This window comes from Vidua macroura, chromosome 2 (assembly GCF_024509145.1).
Source record: "Vidua macroura isolate BioBank_ID:100142 chromosome 2, ASM2450914v1, whole genome shotgun sequence".
In the NCBI taxonomy this organism is placed as follows: domain Eukaryota; kingdom Metazoa; phylum Chordata; class Aves; order Passeriformes; family Viduidae; genus Vidua; species Vidua macroura.
The window spans coordinates 93311654-93332672 of record NC_071572.1 but is presented as its reverse complement, the minus strand read 5'-3'; the positions used below and the strand labels follow the sequence as shown (position 1 = coordinate 93332672).

Here is a 21019-nt window from a genome sequence, read left to right as displayed (position 1 = left end):
GATGATATGTTGCTCTGGAGAAAAGTATTAAAGGCTACCAGTGGGAGGGAAAGTCTGGGGAATTTCTAGATGGCACCACAAGCGGGGTGGAATATAATTACTCCTCTGGAAAAAAAGCATAAACAGCAGCCAAAACCCATGAGGTCTTAGAGAATTGCACGTAAGGTATCTGCATTAAAATAAAGCCATATTACAAACTTAGGAGAGGGTAGTAAACTACTAAGAATGCCCAAAGAGGAATGGGCCACATCAGGTAAGCTTAAACAGGAATCACCACATGCACATAATTCCCTGCTGCATATTCATTGACATCTTCAAGTTTCCTGCAAGGCTAGCCCTTTCTCTTTGAAGACTGCATGAAATGTTCCTTCATGAATTCCCCGTTGTAGGCAACCTTCTCAGAGCAGGAGAGGGAGGCAAAGGACAGGGGCTGGGGAAAACCCATGAGCAAGCACAAGGCACAGATTTTGCTGGAAGGTTATTGAGGAGAGATACTGGAAACACATTCCTGTCTGGGAAAGATGTCCACATCTGCTTCTCACTGCCTTGGTATGGTGCAGCTTGAGCAAAGAAACAGAACAGAAGGAAGCAATCTCAAAGATGCTAGCTTGGGAGATGCTGGTTTCAGGCTGCACCCAGGTTTCACCAGGCTGCCCTGCACTAGAGAGGCTGTGAGATTCTAAAGCAGAAAAGATACAGGCCTTAAATGTCTAATCGTGGCAGGGTTATTGAATACAGATGAAGAAACGCTGTGTTTGAAGGGATGGAAAAGCCTAAACAAGGCACCTGAAAGAGAGGATCTGAAGCTCTTTGTGAGAGCTAGGCCAGACCTGGAAGGCAAGAAATTGAAAGAGTTTTCTGATGGACAGCAGGGTAATACTGGCAAAAAGAAAAAAAAAAAAAGAAAAAAAAAAGAAAAAGAGCCACTAGCTCAGAGGAACCTCTACAACAGGTAGCCAGGAACAGATGGCAAATCAGTAAACCCAAGTAATATATGGCTTTTTGTGGTTTAGGAATGGTATTCTTCAATTCAGTAGTCCCAATAAAAAAAAAAAGAACACATCATCCCTCTCCCTCCAGTTGGAAACAAAAAAAGAAAAGAACATGGATTGAGATAAGAGCAATTTACTGGAAAGAGTAATGAGATTAGAAAATAAACAGTAACAGCAACAATATTAATAATAAAAGTTATAAGACAAAGAAACTACACAGAAAGCCCCAACAAATACAGACCAGCTTTTCCCCACCACAGCACACTTTTTCCTGACTGGGAAAGAAAGCCCTTCTCCTCGGAACTCCTCACCCCTGGTGCCAGCAACTGACGTGAGGTGGTACAGAATAACTTCCAAGCCGTGTCCACACCACGCCACGCTTCCCCTCCTCACAGCTACTGCAAAAATTAACTCTGTCCTGGATGGAAACAGGACACCTGTGTGTCAGCAAGAACACAAGCTGTGGATGGCAATGACCCCACTCTTCATGAAGCAATGGGGAGACCAAAAGGATAGTTCTAGAGGGTGTGCAATTTTTGTGGGGGAGAAGATGGGCATATGTCAAATGGAGGAGATCAAAGTCTGGGCGTTTTCTGGTATAATTAAGCAGGTTCAAGTAAAAGCTGCAGTAATGGCTTCTTTTTCAGGCAATATGGGAACCATTAAATAAGGAGTAGGATGCTTTTCCCTCAGGAGCATTTCTCCCAGGCCACATCCAGGAAGGCTGCTGTCACGGCACTAATAGTCAGTGTGGGGATAATTTGATTTGCGCCAGTGCCTCACTGTATTGTCCCCACTGGAGGTGTCAGGAGGGCTCAGCAGTCACCCTGCTCATCATCTGACCTGGCCAAGACTTGGGAGACTGCATTAGCTCCACCAGCACTTTTGAAAATTGCATCCATCTTATTTAAGCCAGCCAAACCACCCAGCCTCACTACAGCACAGTCTTTGGGTGGGAATGGTTTTCCCCTTACGTGTTTTCCCTTTGTGTCATGGGTACCACGTAATTTCTGGTGAAGAAACACAACCACCATCTCTATAGAACACAGGTGGTCCACAGCTACACCGTCAGGGTTTTTCTTTACTTTATTTTTATGTCAATAAAGAAGACTTTGTAGGGGGTTTCTTGGGGAGTTTCTCCATTAGCTCAATGGGAAATTCCACATTGCTTGGAGAATATGAAAGAAATTAAGACCTACACATGTATTTAGGTACCACCATCTTACTGAAACCGGAGAGCTTAGGTGCCCAAATGGCTTTGTGGGTTGGTTCCTTCTTGGAGAGAGGAAGGTTTGGTGGTGGGAGCTCAAGCCGGGGAAGCGAGAGTCTGTCCTTAAAGGCGGCAGCTACAGGAGCCCCCCTTAAACTCTGGGGACCTCATGGATGCAGACATCTAGGGTGTGGCCCGGAGGGTGACAGGGTGAAACCCCAGCACCACCCACCGTTAGCTGCGGCTGGAGCCGCGCGGAGCAGCCGCCGCTCCCGGGCTCTGGGCGGGGGCTGGACGCGGCTCCGCCGATGCCGCTGCGGGCAGGGAACCGGAGCAAAGCCCCCGCCGCCCGCACGGGGGCGCCGCAGGACGGCGCCTGGGCCCGGGCCGCCGGCGGCGGCTCTGCCGCGGGCCCGCGATGGGCCCGGGATGGGCCCGGGATGGGCCCCGGGCGGGAGGCTGCTCCTCCCTCTCCGATTCCTGGGGATTCAAGGTGCGAACACGCCCTTGGATCCCAGCATGGTCCAGTCTAAGCTTTTACACTCTGCTTAGTGTGGTCACAGGCACAGTCTGCTCACTTGTGGCTGGCTTGCCTGTTTTTTTTTTTCCCTCAGACCTTGCTCATGTGCCGAGAAACCATCGCCAAGACCAGTGGCAGAGCGAGAGTTAAGATTTTGGCTATCACGGGTTGCCTGGGTTATCAAGAGAGACTGGAAATGATGCAAGGCCACTAGTTCCTGTCGTACAGAGGATGCTCATGGAGCCCTACCATCACAGTTTGGTTCTGCTAAAGAAGAGACTGTCTCTAATTCAGTTAGGGAGGCAGAAATAACAAACTCTCTCTATTACTGCAAGGACTAAGCTGGGAAAAATAAAGAGAAGCAGCAGAAGAAATATTCTCACCAGAGAATATTCAAGCACTGGTTGCAGTCCTGTGCCATATGCTTTAGGATGACCCTGCTTGAGCAGAGAGGTTGGACCCGATGCTCCACTGTGGTCCCTTCCAGCCTGACCCACTCTGCAAAGAGGGTGCAAAGGGTGTATGTGAGCAATGTAAGAGGACCACAGAAACAAGATTTGAGTATGGAAAAACATGGCACATAAAACCATCATGGTGCACTGCGTGCAGGACTGGCTGAAGGGCAGAGCTCAAAAGGTTGTGAAGTGAAGGGGGCTACATCCAGCTGGTGACCAGTCCCCAGCAGTGCTCCTCAGGGATCCAGGGCCAGTCCTGTTCCTGTACTTCCCAACGATCTGGATGCAGGAGTGCAGTGCACCATTACTGAGTTTGCTGGTGATACCAAACTGGGAGGTGCTTCTGGCTTTCATGTAGGGGGCTCTACATAGACTGGAACACTGGGCTATGATTTATAGCATGAAATTTAACAAGTAAATGTCAGATTGTGCACCTGGGACAAAGTAATGCCAGACATTACTGGGACAGGAGTGGCTGGAAAGCAGACCTGCAGAAAGGGATCTGGGGTTCATGGTGGGCAACAGCACAATGCAAGTCAGAGTTGCAAACTCAAGAATAAAGGGATGTTGTATTACACTTGTATATCTCCACAAGCAAAAGGGCATGTATTTGGGATGTAGTTTTGGTAGTGAACATATTATAGAAGAACTAGTTACAATAAAAAAAAAAAAAAAAATTGGACCAGAGTATTGATAGCATTTCAGTAGAATGGGGAAGAGGTTAAAAAATGTCTTTCTGGTTTTGTTTGTTGGTTTGTTTGTTTTTCCACAGGGAAAACATAAAGATATTTAAGAGAAGTAGTGACTGGAGTTAATAAATTTGACAACCTCTGGGATTACATATGAGGATGTATGAGATTTTACATCAGAGGTAGAAAATTCCTACTGGAATTTGCATGCTAAACAAAGGGGAAACTAACAAGGACATTCTCCAGAGTTACCTGGATAATTGACTGTTCAAGGAAGGATGCTAGGTGTAAACACTCTGTGGGAACAGATAAAGAGGTCAGTTAGTCAATGCAGCTATGTTTTGAAGGTCAAAAACTGTAGGAATATAGCACCAAATGCCAAAAGTCAAGCTGAGTTAGACCTTGCAAAGGTCTGTGAAGATGAATGCGGAAAGGTTTGTTAACTGTATAAATAGAAACAAAATTTAAAAAGGAGGAAGTGGGGCTGCTGTGTACAGAGTAGGAGGTTGAGATCAAACACAGTATTTGGATTACACTTTGGATCATCAAGGGCCAGACCTAGGGGGGTACATAGGCTTGTAATGCCAGGAAGTTAATTTCGCTCTGGGAACAAAATGTACAACGCTAAGGAAGATGTCTTATTCTTTTGGCTAGTAAATGAGAGAAAGTCACGTTGTGGGGGCTAAAATCTACAACAACTGGTGTGGTATCTGAGCTACTCATGAGGAAATACCAAAGCCACCTGTCCAAAACCATCCTGTCTGGTTCTAAGTTCACAGCAAAGCTCCAGCCTCCTTGACTACACCTGTATCAGCAAATAAAGGATGGTGAGGGCTCAGGATGGTGTGCCAATCCTCAAATACCCATGGTGTTAAACAGTTCCTGCTGCAGGTACGGTCTAAGCAAGACAGCTCTCTCCCAGGAAATGCCCGTGCACAGTTCATGGGATAGCATCAGACTGTTCTTCCCAGTGAGAAGTTTGGAGGTGGTCACCCTGCTATGCAGTTGTTTTGGAGAAGAAGAGGGTTTTGCTGAATGGATGTAAGCTGTGCTGTGCCCTCAAAGACAGAAAACAAGCCCACCTTCTTGAGTAATACAACTTTAGCTTCTGATACTGGGATGATACAAATGACACAGATGTTGTTGGGACATCTTGGATGACCTCAGTCATGTGCTGTTAGAGGTCATTAACTTCTGGCATTTTTTTGGTTAAACTGGTTAAACGGCTGCATTACTCCATTTACACATCTTGTTACATCTTCACATTTGGCTTGATAAATTTGGCAGAAAAAGTTGAACTGCTTAGTCAAAGCAGCTCTGCCCTCCTCACTGCCCCACCTATCATGGTCTTGTGGTAGACAAGGCAGTATTCATCTCACACTTAGTTTCACACATCCAGCCCACATCTGTGCTTGGTAGTTAAACACAGGGCATGTCCCTAAGCACTGTTCCACAAACAGCTGTATTGACTGCCTTTTTAATAGTCTACTAAGCTTGTTGAAGACAGAAAATGCTTATGGACAAGAACGGTTAATGTCTGCACTATTACATCCTCTTACCTTCCAAAATAGGGCGCTTGTATGTAAACAGGGAATGGCCACAGACTTGTGCTAATGGCTCTTGTGTCTAAGGATTATTTGAGATACTGTTGGTATGGATGGGTTCCACAGATTAAAATGAACTAGGACAGGTAGACCAGCTGATTAATTAAAGAGCAAGAAGGATTAAGGTGCCAGAAATTATTTTTGAATACAGAGTGTCATTCTAGCAGAAAGAAATTTCAGAACCATTGTTTGGTCGGGCTCTTTTTCCTATTAATTGATACTTGGTGTCTTGGGTACTTCAGCTTGGCATAAAAGAGAGTATTTCTTTCCCAGAACAATTTTAGGAGCCATTATCTCAGAACACCTTATTTATGCAACCACATCTATTACAGAGGACCAGGGTTCTATGGAAGTGACAGGCAGAAGCAGATGGCAGTGTGACAGGTATAGTTGTTGAGCTCACATGGAGCAGCTGATGAAGAAACACAGCAGTAAAACATTGTTTTTGTGAATGCTTACCCTCAAAAATGTCCTCCAGCCTCTCCAGAGGGTCATTGTTAACAAGCATGGTGCAATTGTAATTGACATTAAACAATTTCTTTCTTCCTTTAGTGTTTATGCCTTTGCCTCTTAATCACTGAAGGATTGTTCTACTGCTCTACCTTTGTCCTGGAAAAGAAAAACAGTTCCTTGCACTTTTCTTTAATGAATGTGGTTCCTACCAGCATTTTTTTCAGGATTCCACCAAGTAGATGTATTTCTTTATGGTTAAATGCCAAAATAAGCACTGTACTAAAGTTTTGGCACTATTGATTACAGCTTCATAATTACTTTCTATATACTACATATGTTTCAATTAAGGTGCTCTACTAGAAAGATACAGTTCTTTTGGGTAGTATTTTTTATTTCACTAGTAGCCCCATGCAGCAGTCTCACATGGCTTTTGGGATCCACTTTAATCTCCTGATCTCTTTCTAAACAGAGTCTTTTAGGTTGCAAAAGACCTCTAAGATCATCAAGTCCAACAATTAACCCAGCACTGCCAAGTCCAGCACTAAGCTCTCAGTGTCCCTACACATCTTTTAAATACCTTCAGGAATGGTGACTTCACCACTTCCCTGGGCTGCCTGTTCCCTTGCTTGACAGCCCTTTTGTAATTTTTCTTAAAACTTAGACATTTTTCTTAATATGCAATCTAAATCTCCTCTGATGCAATTTTAATTGGTTGCTCACCCAGATGTTCTTCACTGCATATTTGGTTTTCTTTCCTTAACTATCACTCTCCTCCTTTCTATCCTTTCTAGAATTCCACTTCATTTTGGACAGTTTGAATCTTGACGTTTCTTCAAGGTTCACATTCGGATGCTGTCTCATCCTGCAGCACACTGGACAGTTTTCCCATAGTGGTCTCTTATGAATGGTAATGGAAATGGGATCTTGTCAAGCGTGACACAGGCATCATCCTGTTCTTCCAACATCCACTGCTCTTTTGGGCTGTTTGCCACAGTTTTGGGTTCAGCCATGGAAGTTTCATCAACAGTGTATTTTCCAGATTGGGAGCGTTGTGCTTTATGGGAGGTAATGTCAAAAACCTAATCCCAGTCCACCAATGTCTACCATTATTGAATCCTGTGCTGCACCAAAAGCAGCATGGCCAGCAGGCTGAGGGGTTATTCTCCCCCTCTGCTCTTGTCAGACCCCACATGGAGTGCTGTGTACAGTTCTGGTGTGTCCAACATAAAAAGGACATGGAGCAGTTGGAACAAGTCCAAAGGGTGGTCACAAAGTTGGTAAAAGGACTGGGACACTGCTGGGGGTTGGGTTTTGTTTTTTTCTGTTCTTTCCTGTGGAAACTTGTAGAATTTCTTCCCATTGAGTTTCTAATAGGAACTGATGCCTTGAGATGGGCAGGGAAGGGGAACTCTTTTACTTTTTGGGAGTTTCTCTGGGGGCGGCGCGGAGATACCGGGTGACTCAGGCTGAGAGAAGGGGCTGAGGACAGCTCTTGGCTGGCTCTCGCTCTCTCAGCACCGGAGGGGAGACAGCCTGCCTGCACAGAGGAGAGGAGTCGCCACCACTGTGAGGCTGCGTCCTTGCTGCCTTCTCCTACCACAACGGTGACCCAGCAGGGAACCTTTCTCCTGCTGCCGGGCCCCCACATTCCCCTGCCCTGCCAGGACACCCCGCAGCTTCCAGCTATTTGCCGTGGAGTTTTGGGACACTCTCGTTCACTGCCCCAGGATTTCGGCTCATTCCTGCCGTTTGCAGCCTGCTGCTTCCGAGATTCCTGTCAGGGGCGCCGAGATCGGCCGCCCCTGGGGGTTCGCGAAGCAAAGCCTCTCCTCCATCCCTTCCCGTCTCCGCCGCACCGCCACTGCCGCCTGCTCCCCGAGCCCGCGCCACAGCGCCCCCTGCGGCCGCGGGGAATCGCCGCACCTGCCCCGCCCACCGGGAGCCACCAGCGCCCCTGCTGGCTGTGCCCGGAACTGCAGCGAAGGAAAGTGCCGCAGCCGAAAGGCTGGCCCTGGGTTCCGGGCTCTGCTTGCTGTTAATGCTGTACTTGGTGTTCGTTTGCTTTATTGTACATACCAGTAAAGAACTGTTATTCCCATTCCCATATCTTTGCCTGAGAGCCCCTTAATTTCAAGATTCTAATCATTTGGAGGGAGGAGGTTTACATTCTCCGTTGCAAGGGAGGCTTTTCTGCCTTCCCTAGCAGACATCTGTCTTGTAAACCAAGACAGACACCTCTCCTATGAAGACAGATAGGGAGACGTGGTACCGAAATTAGCCAGATAGAAACTTTCTAGCACAGTTCTGAGTACTAGGTAGTAGGCATTCTTTATTACAGCATGTTGGGCATTCAGAGGATATTTCCTCTAATTGATGCCCCGAGTGTCAGGGTACAGTTTTTCCATAAATGCTGATTACATATTCATTAGTTATCCCCGCTTCCTTGGCTTTATTTTACAAAGTCACAACCCTTATGGAAGTCCTTCTATTGGTTCTTTGGGGTCTGTCATCAATGTCCAGGGTCCTTTTCAGGGGGCTGTTCTTTGATCCCTGCTTTTGATTAAGTACAGTATCATTGCTTTGCTTACCTTCTACTATTTCAGGCTTGCAGAGCTGAGCTGGCATCCTGCTTGCGCTTTGCATGACTTCTGTTTGCCTAAGTCACATCCTTTATTTATTTCTCCAAGGCTGTGCTGTTCTGTTCTACTGTCCTTGGTAAGAAGTGTTGTTCCTTATCAAGGGAGTGAAATGCTTTTCTACTGTCCTTATCAGGGGGTGTTCAGCCTGGAGAAAAGGTTGTGTGGAGACCTCACAGTGGCCTTCCAGTATCTTAGGGGGAAGGTGGAAAAGGACTTTTTGTCAGAAACGGTAGTGATAGGACAAGAAGTAATGGGTAAAAATTGAAAAGGAGGGAATTTAAGTTAGATATTAAAAAGAAATTTTTTACTCTGAGAGTGGTGAAACATTGGAAGAGGTTGCCCAGGGAGGCTGTGGATACCCCAACCCTTACAGTCTTCAAGGACACACTGGATAATGCTTTGAGCAACCTGGTCGAGTGTCCCTGCCCACAGCAGGAGAGTTTAGGACTGGATGACCTTAAGGGTCCATTCCGAACCCTTAACATTCTGTGATACCCACTGCATCTATTTCATGTTGGCATCTCTTGCTCAACCACGTTCTGCAGAATCCATCAGCTCTTAGAGCAGGATGTGTGCTACAGCTGAATGGATGTTTTAGTCCAACCCAGCCCCTCAGTTCTCACTCCCAGGGAGCATGAGGAGAAAAGGAAAAACCGAGTAGCTTTTCAGTCCACGCCAAACGAGCGGCGGGAGCCGTTTGCAGGGAGCTGGTCTGTGAAGCCCCTTCCTGCCCCATCTCCGCGGCCGTGCCCAGCCACGCGGCTCTCCAGCTGTGCGCTCCCAGCTCTGCTGCGCCCGGTGATGCGCCGGGCTGCGCCGGGCTTCCACGCCCCAGGCCCCCCTCCATCCCACCGTACCCCCGGCCCACCCCTACACCACGTGTAACAGCGCCTCCCATTCATTGGGACGTAGGGCCGGGCGGGCGGGCCCGCGCAGGAGATCTAAAGCGGCAGCGGGGAGCTGGGGGTCGCGGCTGCGCTGCCTCGCCGCTTGCCCGAGCCCCCTGGCTGGGTGAGTGTGGGACGGAGCGGGCGGGGGCCCCACGCGGTGCGTCCATTTTGCGCGGTGCAGCAGGCGCGGCGCGCTCCCGGCCCGCTGCCGCTCCGCTGCCGCTCCTGCGGGCCCGCGGCACGTCCCTTTCGGAGCGTTCTCCTCCCGTCCCCTCCCCTCCCGCGCCTGACCGCCACCCCCATCCCTTTTCTTGCCTGTCTTCTCTGCGGTGCGAGCAGCGCCGCAGGAAATGTGCTGTGCTGGAGGTGAAGGCCCAGGTGCCGAGGAGAGACCCTGGGCCATGTCCCTGACGCCCTCTCCCATGTCCAAGGTGGATCCCGAGGGCCTGCCATGCTGTGCTTTACTTCTTTCATCAAATTGCAAAAGAGACAGAGAATTTACCGAAAATGCGGGTGTCGCCCGTAGGGCTCATAGCCAGCCCCGTCTCCCAGGAGTTCTTGCAGCCTGCTGCTCCCGAACCTGCTCCTCTGAGCAGGACAGGGAATTATCTCCATTTGGATTGTCAGCGCTTTGCAGGCAGCTGTCCTGGCCAACAGATGGGTCTCATCTTTTTCTGCATATGTATGCCTGAATGTGGGTGGCAGATGGGGTGGAGCAAGGGGAACCCACTAAAAGTCCTTAAGAGGAAATTTGTATGTAGCTACGGCTGGAGAGGAAGATTGAGACTAGATAGGGAATTGCTAGTTAGCTCTGTTGTCAGCTGTTAGAAACCTTAATTTTGGAGGAAGGTGGTGTTTTTGTAGGTGCTGTACAGAGTTGTGACAGAAAGGCAGTTGTAGCTCTACAGAGGCTGCAGATCTGGGCCGAAGAGCTGATGATAGTGGTGCTGAAGGTGTTCATGAGTTAGCCGGCTCACATGCCTGTGGTCATTTGCAAACGTTACTTTGTGTTTGAGCAACGACTGTGGTGAAGTCCAGCATCAGCTGCACTAGCGGATACCCTACCCTGCCTCCGTTTGCCCACATCGGTGGACTCTGCTAAGCCACGGGGACAAGTGTTGAAGATGTGGTCACACATGGCAATGCAAGTGTCCTGTGGGACCCTCTGCAGTGGCACAGCAATGCTTCTTGAAGCCATTTGTTCACTCGCTGATGCTTGACTGTCTGCCATCTCCAAGTTAGAGACAAATACAATGAATACTTGGAAAGAACAGGCAGAAATATATCCTTCTGGTCAGGTGCTCTATGGACTTCTGTTGCCTTCAGTGGCCATCTGGACATGTTTTTTGGACAAGCTTTCCATATAATGCAAAAGACTCTGTAATGGCACAGGCTCCTTAGTTGCAAGTGCTGACCCTGGCACAAAGCAGGAGCAAGCTTGTGCATTGCCACAAGCTCTGAAAGTTGCTTTGCATTCAAGTACTTCCAAGTATCTTGCACTTTGAATGATCTGACAGGGTCAGACCTTGTCTGTGCTGCATCACATGCATGCTTTAGATGGTCACATTGGCTTTGAAATAAAGCCTTTTCCTGGGCAGGGGAACTAATTGGTGTTTAGTCCCGGAGTTATGCCACTTTGGTGGTATTTGTAATATTTTGAGTCTTGCTGCTTATAGTCCTGTGCTTAACAGTGAGGAGGCGTGTTCAGAAGGCACTTCTTGTTTCGAGTGGGCTGTAACAGAAACCTGAGGCTTACTAGGCTTCTAATTCAGGAAGTTCAGTTGTGTGTGTGGTTGAGATGTGATATGCTCTTGACTCCTCGTGGAGTGTATTGCAATATTTTTTCTAAACCGAAGACATTATCTCAGAGAAGAGGAAGCTAGTAACTCTTTAACCAGTTACTGGAGAAACCAGTTTCAAGGTGTATTGTTGAAAGATTTGTCACTCCCTCTTTTTTTTTTCCTTCTCTTTTCCCTTTTTTTTTTTTTTTTTTTTTCTTCCTCCTCTCTTCCTGTGTAATCTGTTGCCAGGTTGCAGTTACTATTCATTCTCATGGTGGTGTGCTTGAGTTCTGTGTCTCTGCTTTCAGTTGTGTGACGTGGTAAATGGTCTGATTTGGTCATCTTGGAATCCTTTTCCAACCTTAAAAATAGCATGATTCTGCGATGACAGGAGTGAGTTCCAGTCTAGCTAGTGTTGAGCACAGTTGCTGGCCTGGTGTGTGCAAGAGGGAGGGAGAAAAAAGGAGTAGTGGGAAAAGAAGAAAAAGCAGATGGGAAAGAAGAGAGGGAGAAATATGGTTCGAGTGAAGGAAGGCAGAGGTCTTATTGCAGTTACTGCCTCCGCTCCTTTAGTTCACTCTTGATCTAGCAAGTTCCTCAACCCTGAGGACCGGTTAACAAGACTTTGGTAGCCTTTCAGAAATGTCACTTCCAATTGTATCCCAGCTTTAAGTGAATAGAAAGCAAAGTGGTAAGTTTAATTTTCTTTTGCCCCATATCTGTGATGCTAAAAGCATCAGTGTAGAGTGGGGCAGGAGGAAAATAGAGTTACTTTGTCTGCAGATGTGCTGAGTAGATGCTGGCTTGATCCTGACGGGATTTATTGGCTCTGCCATCCTGGTGACAAAGGCAGATGGGGATGTGACACAGCCCCTTTGCCGCTCCTGAAGGATGAGCTAGGAAATCCTGCTGATTTAACTCTGTATGTGGAGAAACTAGTGCTACTGACTATCAGCACCGTGAGGCTGCGTGGTGTGGAGAGCTACTTCAGTGCTTTGGGCAGAGTTGGTTGGAGTCAGCTGCAGTCAATGCTGACCCAGAGTTAGTAACCCAGGGTGGGTGTTCTGTATCCTAGATTTTTTTTCCATTACCTGTTATATCCCCATCCTTCATTATCCCAGGGTCAAAATCCTTGAAATCCTTGAAAATCTGTCATGTGCTGAATGGTGTTGGAGGTGGCATTGATCTGGCCATAATGTACTCATCCATCTCCAAGGTGGTCAGCCAGGAGAGGGATGGACATTCTGGGGTGTGATTTACCTCAGCCCCGTACACTTCAGCAAATGAGTTGTGACTTGACGTGCTCATGTACTCGTCTGCTTTCCACTGAGTATAAAAGAAGGCATGAATGATCCAAGTATTTATCTCAAGAAACTTGTGGGGTTCTTGGAAACTTCAAGGACTTTGGGAAGAGTTATAGCAGTTTTGCCATAGGGGTCGGTTTGTTTTGGTACTTGGGCATTCCCTCGTTAGTGCAGTTGTTGGAGTGTTACTGGCTACTAAAACCTACTTAAAAAAAAAAAAAGAAAAAGGAAAGAAAAAGGTATAACTGAGTCTGATGGTCAAATAAAACAAGTGGGCTCTCACTTGATATATGATGGACCCACTAGTTGCAGGATTCTTGATTATTATCTGTGGTTCTTGGGTAGTTTGGAGGTATCAGGGATCAGAAGCTGAGGCTCCCACCTTCCTGTTGTGGTTTGTAGAAATCTAATGCCTCTTGCCCTGGCAGAACTGGCTGGAGCTGCCTTCCCTTGATGGTGACTCAGCAGCTGATGCCCTTGCCAGGTTCCCTGACGCTGCCGGAGATCACCAAGGCGGCGGATCATAAATCCTGTGAGTAGTATCAGAAGTGCGTGATTTCAGAGTTTCCAAAATAGACTACTGTGAGATGCTTGATTCTAGGTACATTTTTTCAGTTTCTGTTGGGTTTTGGTTTTGGTCTTGTTGTTTTCATTTTTTCTTATTCAAGTGAAAAACAGTTCAGAAAACTTTATTCAGAGTAACGTGGGATCCTTCATTCAGTTTTCCTGTAAATCTTACCTGTACCTCAGTGCCTTCTATGCCATGTCTTGACCCCTTTTCTGAGAAATCCATGTGATTGCTATATCGACTGAAACACTAAATTTATTAGTATGTGTAGTGGTAGTATTTAGCATCAGATTTTCTTACTCCTCTTTCTCCTGCCTCTTTCTGAGATGAGGAGTAACTCTTGGGCTCCTTTTCACAAGATTAGCAGTGAAACATCTCAGCAAGTTTTCTTGAGCTGTACAAATTTCACAATTCACTTTTGCCTTATTTTCTGGATCCTTGTAATTAATTTGTATCTTTCCTTGTAGATCTTAGCGGATCATTTAATTTTTTAGTTACAAGGACAAGGATTTAGCTTAATATCTTGCTTTTGAGGACTGGCTTTTAATTACTACCCTTATTTACACTGAGCAAGCTATGTTTTTATTGAAATTTAGTGCCTATTTGAGTCATCCACTCCAGAAAGTTTATTGCAAGGCAGTCTGGAGTTTAAAAAAGTGTAATTGTCAATGATCTTTTTGTTTACCTAGGGTTTATCCCCAGTTCTGATTCAGGTAGATAGTTTAAAATGCCCCATGATAGACAATTTACTTATTCCTGGAATACATTCTGTAAAAAGAGAAAGTCTGTGCCATGATTCATATGGATGTGTGTGGACCTGACTGTAAGACATTGCACTGGTAGCTGTGCTGCCCTATGTCTTGGCAGTGGACCGCGTTGATTCAGTGGTTTGATTAAACAAAAGGTGTGAAAAAGATTTCACTGTGAAATCTGGAGTCAGTAAGCAAAACCAATCCTGGAAAATAGGAAGGGAAGGGGAAAAAAAGTACAAGCTTTAAACTGTAACAAAATCAGTCCATGTTAATGCTAGTCCTAGTTTCATTTGGGAATGCTAATGTAGGAGGTTTATTTGGATGTATATGCAGCAGTAGTAAATGCATTGTACAAGAAATTACTGTGATTTGATAAATGAACTGTTTCCTTAAGCTGAAGAATAGCTCGCTTTTGTTAGGTGACAAATTTTTAAAATTAACTGGTTGGAAAATCTATTGTTGAGTTTGTAGAACTAGATTGTTTTGTTGAAGTGACTATTTTATAAAGCAGTTTCAGCTAACAAACTAAGTAATGTGTTGTATCTTTAGAAAATATTCCAGAGGGAATTAGTTATCTGAGGTAACTGGACTAGAATATAGTCTTTTATCGTTATGTTGCTGATTGAACTTTACTGGGGGTTGCACACTGCCTGATAGCTGGTTGATGACCCGTGTGATATAATCCTCAAACAATGGGTGCTGCTGCATGCCACTTCATTTGTTTTTCTCCTTCCAAAAAGTTCACAAAATAGGGTGACCTGTAACATACATGATGTGAAGACTCTTACCCTTTGTGTCACATTGCAGGGACAGGCTGGTTTGTGTGCTCATAGCTTCCAAAAGCTGAGAGGAGGCCATTGAGAAGAATGGCTGATGTAGGTTGAAGTGCAGAAGTGCCGTACCGTTGCACGTCTGTCCGTGCTGACCTCAGGTGCATTAGGCACGACTGTTCTGACTGTGCAGTTGGCTGGCAGACAGGAGCAAAATGTTCTGGCACCGCAAGCAAAAACTTCTGACAACAGCCAGAAGTCATCAGCTGGATGGTGGATTAGGGTGGAGGTGCTACATCTTGGAGGAGAAAAACAATAGGTGTTTGTTGGGGTTTTGGAAGTGAGAACTTCTATGAGGTGGGAGCAGAAATTTGTCTTCTAGCAGCTTTATAGTTCAGGAAAGGTACCAACACAAGCAATACAGTGAAAAGTGTAACAGCTAAGTAACTGGAAAAGACCTGAAGCAAAATGTTTATGCTTTGCTCTGGAAGTGCTGGGATGAGTGCTTGGACAGTCCTGAAATCCAAGGTTTTCTCCAGAAAATACCATTATTTTTGAGGAAAGCAAGAATAAGCAGGAGTTATTGCTCTTGTGAGAAAAGTGCATGACTGAGTTGTTAAAACCCCTAAGACTATTCAAAGACTTTCATCATCCTTTTATTAAGTGTCCAGAGAAAGACCAGAAAAAATTCATCAAGGTGTTTCTGCTTCAGCTAGGTCTAGGTGCAGTCCTGTCTTCTGTCTCGTGCATCTGTCTGGTGGAGTTTTTGTAGATGCTTGCTGGAGTAGTGCAGTAACTAGGGAAAGCAGGTACCTCTGCAGGACCATAGCTCCCATCTTTCCTCCAAATGGATAAAGTTCATGCTTGGAGGTGCCTGTCTTAGCCTGTTGGTTACAGAGCAGGGGGAGATGATATCCTGTGTCTGCTTTGGAATGAGCTGAAGCTAGTCAGGAGGAATCCTGCCCCTCGTAACCTGGTTGGCATGTGAAGAAACACAAGGATGATCCCCCAAAAAAATTATACAAGTGATGAAGCCTCACTGTTGTGCTTTGGCAGCTTCAGATAAGCCATCACAGATGTTAGAACACTTTTCAACCTGTTTTTCCTTCGAAGGAAATACCTGGAGAGCAGAACAGCATGGTGTAGGGTACCATTAAAAACACAACAGCAGTGCTTTACTTTTCATACTCCTGTTCAGACCCTTGGGGAAAATGGTAATTATCATTTGTTTCACTTACTTTGCTTTAAAACCACCTATTTTCTTTGGCAAGTCCCAGCACAGGGGAGCTAAGCAGAATATTCACAGCCAGTTGTTGTCACTTAAAGCACCTTGCAGCAGCAGAACTTTTTATACTTCAAAGTTTCTTGTTCTAGGTAAGTGACATGGGAGAGGTGACACTGTACATATTTGGAGAGGTGTTGCATTAAAAATTTCACCACACTTCTTCTCCAAGACTGTTATATTTAGGTCTCTGTCTATTCCCTCAGTCCCAGAAACATAATTAGGAATGATTTCCTTTGATGCCAGAATGATGCCAGTGGAAAAATATAACATTGTTTAAAAAAGTTGAGCAGACTAGACGATATTAGTAATTTTCTCCCAAGAAAAGTGTATACTTACTCCAAACACTGTATTTTGCTAATTGGGACACAATTATTTTTAAGAATAGCAGTATAACTTCCCTTGACAGGACTGTGTGCTGGGTGGCTTCACTTACCTCTGTTACTAGGTTGCAGGAGCATTTTTTGGGGCAGACCAGGCTTCTGCATGAAGGGCAGGGAGGTGCAGGTGGCAATTCCAATACATTCTGAAAACTGAGTAAGATTTTAGCCTACAGATTGGATAACTACTACACTGATGGGGTTGAATAAAAAGTAGATGACAAATCTGCTTTTTTGCTCACAGGAGTTAATTACTTCTCTAAGTTGACTTCTGCTTCCAAGGGAGCCTAAACAAGCTTTCTTGATGGAGAGATGTGAGTTGCAAGACCTGGTTTTCTGCCATGCAGATGGCAGAATAAACTGTAAAGGTGCCTACAAAGTAATGCTTGTCCCTGTGCAAACCAGGAAGCTGAGCCTGCTTGGTATTTTGCAGTGGCCTCATGTCTAGGTTCAGGCCAATTCTGCCAAGTTTTTGCATTTCTTATCTCCTGGTATCACTGTATTGTCCCTGCTATCACTGCTCCTTCAATTATCACATCCAGCAGCTTTCTGCCCTAACCCCTCTTGGGGCTGGCCAGCGTGGAGCCCTGTGTTGAGGTCGTGCAGGATCCTTCTGTGTGACATTGGCAGCAGTGAGATGTGAAATATGTGGCTCATGGTCTGGCTCACAGTTTGGTTGGTCAGTGACATCTTTGCTTTCTGAGGGGAAAAACCCCTTAAAATCCCACAAACTTCATCAAGTCTTGCTTTGATCCAAAAAATGAGCAGGAAGTCTTTTGTCAGTCTTTTGATAGAAGTTCTGAGATAAATATGAAATGTGCTGTGTTTGGGTGCCTCTTTTCCCCAGTCCTTCCCTATAGCAGCCTTGCAGCTATGAATGTTTGGGTTAGGTGGAGGCAAAGCTCTACTTAAACAACAGCTTTCCTGTTCTGGAGCAGGAAAAAGCTGAATGGTGAACTCGTGCCTAAGAAAAGAGTACTTACCCAAAGCAAAAAATCCTCCACACCTACCTCAATGTGAAATTTAATTCCACATCAGTGTTCTAGGACTTTTCTGATGAGATTTATTTAAGTAGACTATATCAAAACTAGGTTGTCATACCTGTCTGTGAAAACAGGAATGGTTGGTTACCCCACTGACATACTAATCAAATGTGATGCTTGTATGATTTGCCATGCTCTGTACTTAATTTAGATTTAAATGCATAAAACAGATGCAATTTTCCAAGGCATTTTGTTGTAAATCCATCAGTTTAGGAGCTGTGAAGTCTTTGCAGTGATGGCTTGTGGGATAATTTGCAAAACACCTTTGAGACTGAATTTTTTTCCACATAGCTCCATACTTTTATCTCCTCTGCTCCACTTCCTTGCACCATTCTCAGCTCCCATTTTTCTGTGCAGGTGTGTCTAGGCTACACTGATGTAGGCATATCCTGTAGACCTGGCAGCCAGGCTCTGTGACTGAACTGCACAACCAATTCCCATCCCAAAATGACGGTCCCTGGTGAGGCACGTGTCATGGACTGGCGGGGAAGGGGAGTCGTTCACTGGCCCAACAAGTTGGAACATTGCCATATCCCAGTTACACCAGGAGTGTGGCCACACCATTGGTGCTCAGCATGCCCCTCTGCCTTCGATTGGGCTACCCAGGCTGCCTCATTTAGGGCTTCCTCGTGTGGGAGCTTCTCATGCTGTTCCGAGGCAGCTGAGGCATTGGTGGCCCATCCAAGTCGTGCACTGTTGTCTCCTTCAGCACTGAGTGACCCTGGTCAGTGGGGTAGGTCTGGTCAATGGGCAGTACTAGTTGGATCAGATGGTCAGATTCAGTCATTGCTTTCATTCCAGTGTGCATCAGGGCGCTGCCTATTAGGGGAAGGCCTTTCTGAAGAACTTGACAAGTTCTGAAGAACTTGACAGCTGAATTACTTGGAAGAGGCACCCAGGGAACTGCAGACATGCTCACTGCTGCAGGGAGGATGTGTCTGCTGCACACACCAGACAAGCAAGGGGTGTGGAGTGCTTGTCTGTGCCTGCAGTGATGAGCACGTGATGCTTGGAAGGAGCTGATCCCTCTCCAGCCCTTGAATTATGGCTGGAATGTGGGAATGCTGAACTGAAAAGCAAACATTTTAACTTCTTTCAGAGTCAGCGTCTCTTTTGTATGGTGTAAATCATAGTTGCAAAAAGCTTTAGTATTAGATCTGTAGTCATGCAAGCACCCTCAGAAGGCTGTAATATATTTTTTAATTCAGCTGGTGTGTTCAGTGAGAAATTAACTTCAATTTATTCAAAAAAAGGAAATTTTTCTTCATTATTCCACTGTGTTGAATCACCCTCCAACAGCCACACCAGGGTGTAGGATTGGCAGGTCTCATTTGGAATTCTGCATGGGGCAAGCCCTTGAATGCCTGCAAACAGTGGAAAAACTCCTAAATTAACAAAAATGTATTCTAATTACTTTGCTAATGACTTTGTTCTGATTGCAGAAGCCTAAAGGAGTGATGTAGCATATTTTGAATTTTCATAGAATCGTAGAATGATTTGGATTGGAAGGAATCTTTGAAGTTCCATGTAGTACAAATAACCTGCCATGGGGTTATTCAAAGCCCCATCCATCCTGACTCTAGATGCTTAATTTGAATACACAGTTACCCAGGGATAGCAAAACCTTTCTCAAAAGCCTGCAATCACCATGGCATAAAGCAAGGAGCCCCATGACTTGACCACATACAATTTCTGTTCCCCTTTCTCCCTGAATGAGTGTTTGTTACAGAGTGTTTTCTCTGAAAAAGCTATTCAAACTCTTCCATCTCTTTTACAGAAACAACACTCCTGCTTTCCCAGCAAAGGAAAGGGATCTTTTGCTTCAATTCAGTACCCTTTGTGGTAGTGGAGGAAGTTTTTAATTGGGACAGCATTTTTAAAATTGGGACAGTTTTTTAATTGGTTCAACAGTGCTGGGAGCATGCCTGTTTGAGAAACATCTGATCTGCAGACATGCTGATCCACAGGGGTGGCCACAGGTCTGTGGTCCAGCCTGTCACTCAGGCAGGATGCTCATGGGTTCCTTGGCAAGGGTGACCATGGTCTGCAGCTGCCTCATGGTCCTGCCTCCAGCTGGAGGTGCCACTGCTCTCCATGACCTACCTGCTGGCCTCTGCCTGTTCCCTGCTGCTCAGGGACGTAGTAAAGTCCAGTTGTTTATACTCACTTTGATCTGCCCTTTGTCTGCACCTGAAAGTCCCAACTTGGCTATGCCCTTCGTCCTGGTAAAATAATGGTGTTTGGGGAAGTCTTCTCCTTCCTTTCTTCTATCAGTCTGATTGGATGTGTCCCTTGTCTGTACAGGATACTTTTTGTTCTACATAAAGGTTGGGGCTCTTAATGTTTTGTTTGTTTCCCCACTACTGTTTTAATAACAAACCAACTTCTGTTGCTGTCTAACTTACTTCCTTATCCCCTAAGGGACATTTCCGACCTTCTTCCAAGCACCATTGTCCAAGGACCACAACTGGTTTATGCTGAATGACATGGCCGGGGCTTTTGGCTAAGCAAAGTTCTGTCTTCATTTTATCTGTGTTTAAGGAGACAGAAGCTCACTTATTTAATATTGTTTCCCAGAGCATTAATTTTTTTCTGTTCAATACCAAGGCTGCATCCCTGGCAGATTATGGATGATGGGTTGTTTCAAGTGAATCCCTGCCAGTCTGTCTCTGGCTTTCATTTGGGAAGTTTAATTATCAGTGGAGATCCCCTTTGGTGTTATGACAAATTGAGGGAGTTAAATCAAGCAATTTTCTTGCAAGGTGTAATTTGAAGTCATGCTGAGGAACTATTTGAGGAGACTGTACTAGAGCTGGTGTGAGACTTTTCAGTTAGATGCTTTTTCACCAGAAAATAGTTATTCATGTAATTAGAGAGGTGTGATGCCTTTTAATGGCTAGGCAGGAAAACATTTCCTTAACTTTTTTATCTCTGAGGAGCTTTGGATGGCAAATGTGCTGCTGTTGTCCTCAAAGCATGTGGATGCTGTTTTGAGCTGACAGGATCCTCACCAGCTGAAATTCGAGGTGTAGGGGCTAAAAGGGATGAGGGCACTGCAGGCAACTTTCACTGGATGGTGCTTCTCAGATGGGAAGTCTATCGTGGAAAGTGTCACCTCCCTCTCCTCTGCCCTGGCTGCTGTTTGTGGTGGCGTGCCATTTGGTCAGCTGTAGTCAGTGTTGAGTTTGTTTCAGTGGTGGTGGTTTTCAGCATGATTCCCCAGGTTGTTATTCTGGTACAGCTATGGATGATAGGCAGCAGGCTGGGGAGAGGAAGATTTCATGGTTTCATGATTTAACCCTGCCAAAACAAACATGTTGTCTGGCTGCTTCTGTTTTCCCTGTTTTGAGGCAGGGTGCACTCCAGTTAGAGTCTAAAAGGTATTTCTCTAATCTGTTTTTGCAACACTTGGGTGGTGGAGATCTGATATTGTACCCTGTCCCAACCTTTCATTGTGCCCGCAGTTGGAAAATGATTGGAACATCAAATTCCCCAGTGCAAATTAAGCATGATATGGTGCGTATTTCTGTAGTAGGGGAATTAGTGTTTATCCAGCCTTTTCCCTGTTGAATGGCTTACTGTGTGCCACATTTGATGATAATCACAGCTAGAGTTTTGTGCAGAAGAAAGGGCATCACAACTTCTGTTTTGGAAATTCTGAAGCTTGAATTCTGAATGTATGAAGTA

General features: G+C 45.6%; 1 protein-coding gene and 1 long non-coding RNA gene across 4 annotated transcripts in view; both read left to right on the top strand.

The window, feature by feature from the left end:
- The first annotated feature begins 2585 nt into the window (after positions 1-2585).
- On the top strand, positions 2586-6021 carry LOC128803621 (uncharacterized). Its single transcript, XR_008435779.1, has 2 exons — positions 2586-2695; positions 2817-6021. It is a non-coding gene; the product is annotated as an uncharacterized LOC128803621 (long non-coding RNA).
- A 3470-nt stretch (positions 6022-9491) lies between these two features.
- SLC7A1 (solute carrier family 7 member 1) overlaps positions 9492-21019 on the top strand; it is a 37453-nt gene continuing 25925 nt past the window's right edge. Inside the window, exon 1 of one of the 3 annotated variants that reach the window (XM_053969761.1) lies at positions 9492-9573. Coding sequence is in view for 1 of the 3 variants with exons in the window: in XM_053969760.1 (XP_053825735.1) it covers positions 10110-10134 (25 nt within the window). In the remaining 2 variants the exon portion in view is untranslated. Of the gene's footprint in view, positions 9574-10055; positions 10135-13015; positions 13070-21019 lie in introns of those variants that run through there. The other 2 variants (XM_053969760.1, XM_053969762.1) reach the window with 2 other exon arrangements.